General features: G+C 48.2%; 2 protein-coding genes across 2 annotated transcripts in view; both read left to right on the top strand.

Moving 5' to 3' along the window:
• The window catches only part of LOC125044068 (adenylate cyclase type 3-like), a 30,746-nt gene extending 30,513 nt beyond the window's left edge, over window positions 1-233 (top strand). Inside the window, exons 8-9 of the mRNA XM_047640514.1 lie at window positions 1-26; window positions 174-233. The exon at window positions 1-26 is cut by the window's left edge and continues 29 nt beyond it. Of these exons, the coding sequence (XP_047496470.1) occupies window positions 1-26; window positions 174-233 (86 nt within the window). The remainder of the gene's footprint in view (window positions 27-173) is intronic.
• Window positions 234-335: 102 nt separating this feature from the next.
• Window positions 336-2,500, top strand: part of LOC125044069 (adenylate cyclase type 3-like) — a 25,194-nt gene continuing 23,029 nt past the window's right edge. The window contains exons 1-2 of the mRNA XM_047640515.1: window positions 336-403; window positions 2,018-2,179. Of these exons, the coding sequence (XP_047496471.1) occupies window positions 336-403; window positions 2,018-2,179 (230 nt within the window). The remainder of the gene's footprint in view (window positions 404-2,017; window positions 2,180-2,500) is intronic.

The raw sequence follows: 2,500 nt of genomic DNA on the forward strand, positions 1-2,500 counted from the left end.
TTATTCTCAAACTTTCTGCATCAGCGGTTGGTGAGTCGTGTTGCTCGGTGTAAATGAGTCGTAAGCTGCTTAAATGTTCTGTACAGCGATCTAAAGAGAGCTTTCTTTACTGGAGTACCCTCTGATGGATATTCTTTACCGGGACATTTCTATATTGTAATGTTTTTACTTAGGTATTTTATTATGACCACTACGCCCCCGCGCCCTCGCCGGCAAATGTCCTAGATATTTAATTAAAGCGCGTAGAAAACCTTCATTGGGTATGAGGGAAAGGAGATTGAAGGAGGAAATGGATAGATTCTCTCTCTCTCTCCTCTTCCCTTGACCTTGACCCAATGCCTAGGATGTCCGACTTGTCCGTGCGCCGTCCTCGCTCCGGGGATTACATCAGCCTTAGTCAAGCGTGACCGACTGAATGTGATACTTTGCAAAAATATTTATACTTGCATTACAGAGGGAACTTTTAACGAAGGGATTTAACACTGATTCTGGATACTCTCTTAATATATGTAAGGTGCCAAAGGCTTCAGTAAATATATATTGTTGATGCAATTATTTTTTTCAAGACCAATCCAGGTTATAATGGCTTAGTCTATCCATAAGCAAGGGCTATAACCACAAGGCCCAAAAGCAGACGTCGGAGCGGCAAATAAGCCTAAATTCAGGTTCTGTTACACAGCACCTTGCGCCGAATGAGTGACGGCGCCCGTGAAAACGACGCGTGAGGAAGCCAGCGTCCCTGTGCCTGCTCTTTGCTTTTGCTTTGCGTTTCAGTTGCTGTAAATCTGTTCTAATGCGCTTTAGATGAGATTATGCATGTTTGACAATGATAGATCTCGGAATAGCATTAGATCCAGATTACATTTTAGTACTCTCTATGAAGCAGCACCGAAGTAAGGCAGCCCTTTGGGTCGACAAACGATCGGTAGTGAAGATTTCTTTTTTTTTAATGATTTATACTGCTGATATGATAGCAGTGTCGATAGCCAGGTCGCACTGGCGGCGAGCGAGCGCGGCCGAGCGGAAGGGTGAACATATCACTTTTCTCACTTGAAACCCGTAGTTCAAGCGTTTATTCAGTAACGACGAATCATAAAATTAATGACGAAAAAGCTATTTCCCCTTAAAAAAAGTGCATCAAATGAGAATATAGAAACGACCCATCTCCTGTCTGCTCCCGACTGCACGCGCCTGCTCTCTCCTGGTGTGGCGCGCGGCCCTCGAGTCAAATTAGCTTTCACCTTCTCTCTCTCTCTCTCTCTCTCTCTCTCTCTCTCTCTCTCTCTCTCTCTCTCTCTCTCTCTCTCTCTCTCTCTCTCTCTCTCTCTCTCTCTCTCTCTCTTGATGCCGTATGTCGAGTTAATATTCTATGTTCTGAGCTTTTGATAAACCATCATTTGCACCCTATATGCCCCCCACACTACATTATAAAACACACGTTGCACTAAGCAACACAGGCCACAGCATTGTTCACACCATAACTTTTACTTGCACAATATATCACGGTGCCAACGCAGTCTGCTTTCCCAAGGAATTAATCAGGGAATTTCGTATCTTGCAAAGTATCTCCGCCGCCAAGATGGATGGGCGAGGGAGGGGGCCAGAGTGAGGGGGGAAGGAGGGGGTCCTGGCCGAAGGAGGGGGTCCAGAGTGAGGGGGGGAAGGAGGGGGTTCAGTGCCCGGTTTGCGGTTGGGCTAAGCGAATCGGGTATTTGGATTTTCTGTTTTGTTTCAGAGAGGAGTGTGTTTATCGTGCACGGATATTAAGGTCGTTATTTTGTATTCAAATATATTTATGCTGCTCTTTCTCTCTCTCTCTCTCTCTCTCTCTCTCTCTCTCTCTCTCTCTCTCTCTCTCTCTCTCTCTCTCTCTCTCTCTCTCTCTCTGACTATTCTTATTAATATTTTTGTTGATATTCTTATTTTTCTTCGCGTTCTCTGCCTCTCGTCATATTCTGTCCCCCCTCCCCTTCTCGCCCCTCCCTGGATTCCCTCCTGACGCCGTCCTCTCCTGCAGGGACCTCCTGAGCCAGACACGGCCGCTGACGCTCCGCTTCAAGGATGAGAAGACGGAGCACGCCTACCGGCATCACCGCGAGACATTCAGCGGCGCCGCGACCACCGGCGTGCCGCTCGTGCTCGTCGTCGTCGCCTTCGCCAGGCTCGTCGTGCTGCCCAGGTGAGGTTGCTATCCAATGTCGCTCGCGCCCGTGCCCGGAGGGGCGGGGGGAAGGAGGGAGGTGGGTGGGGGATGTAGATGGGGGAGAACTACTGAAAGACAGACACACACACACACACACACACACACACACACACACACACACACACACACACACACACACACACACAGGACAGGCAAACAGATCTGAATCCGCGGGCCAGTCAGATAGACAGGCGAGAGGAACCTGACGATACTGGTATAGTGTAGATAAAGGTAAAGAGAACACTCGAGCCATATCCAAAGAGGGCAACATCTTTCCAACTTGGGAGTTCATTTTTA

The sequence above is a fragment of the Penaeus chinensis genome, chromosome 35 (assembly GCF_019202785.1).
Source record: "Penaeus chinensis breed Huanghai No. 1 chromosome 35, ASM1920278v2, whole genome shotgun sequence".
In the NCBI taxonomy this organism is placed as follows: domain Eukaryota; kingdom Metazoa; phylum Arthropoda; class Malacostraca; order Decapoda; family Penaeidae; genus Penaeus; species Penaeus chinensis.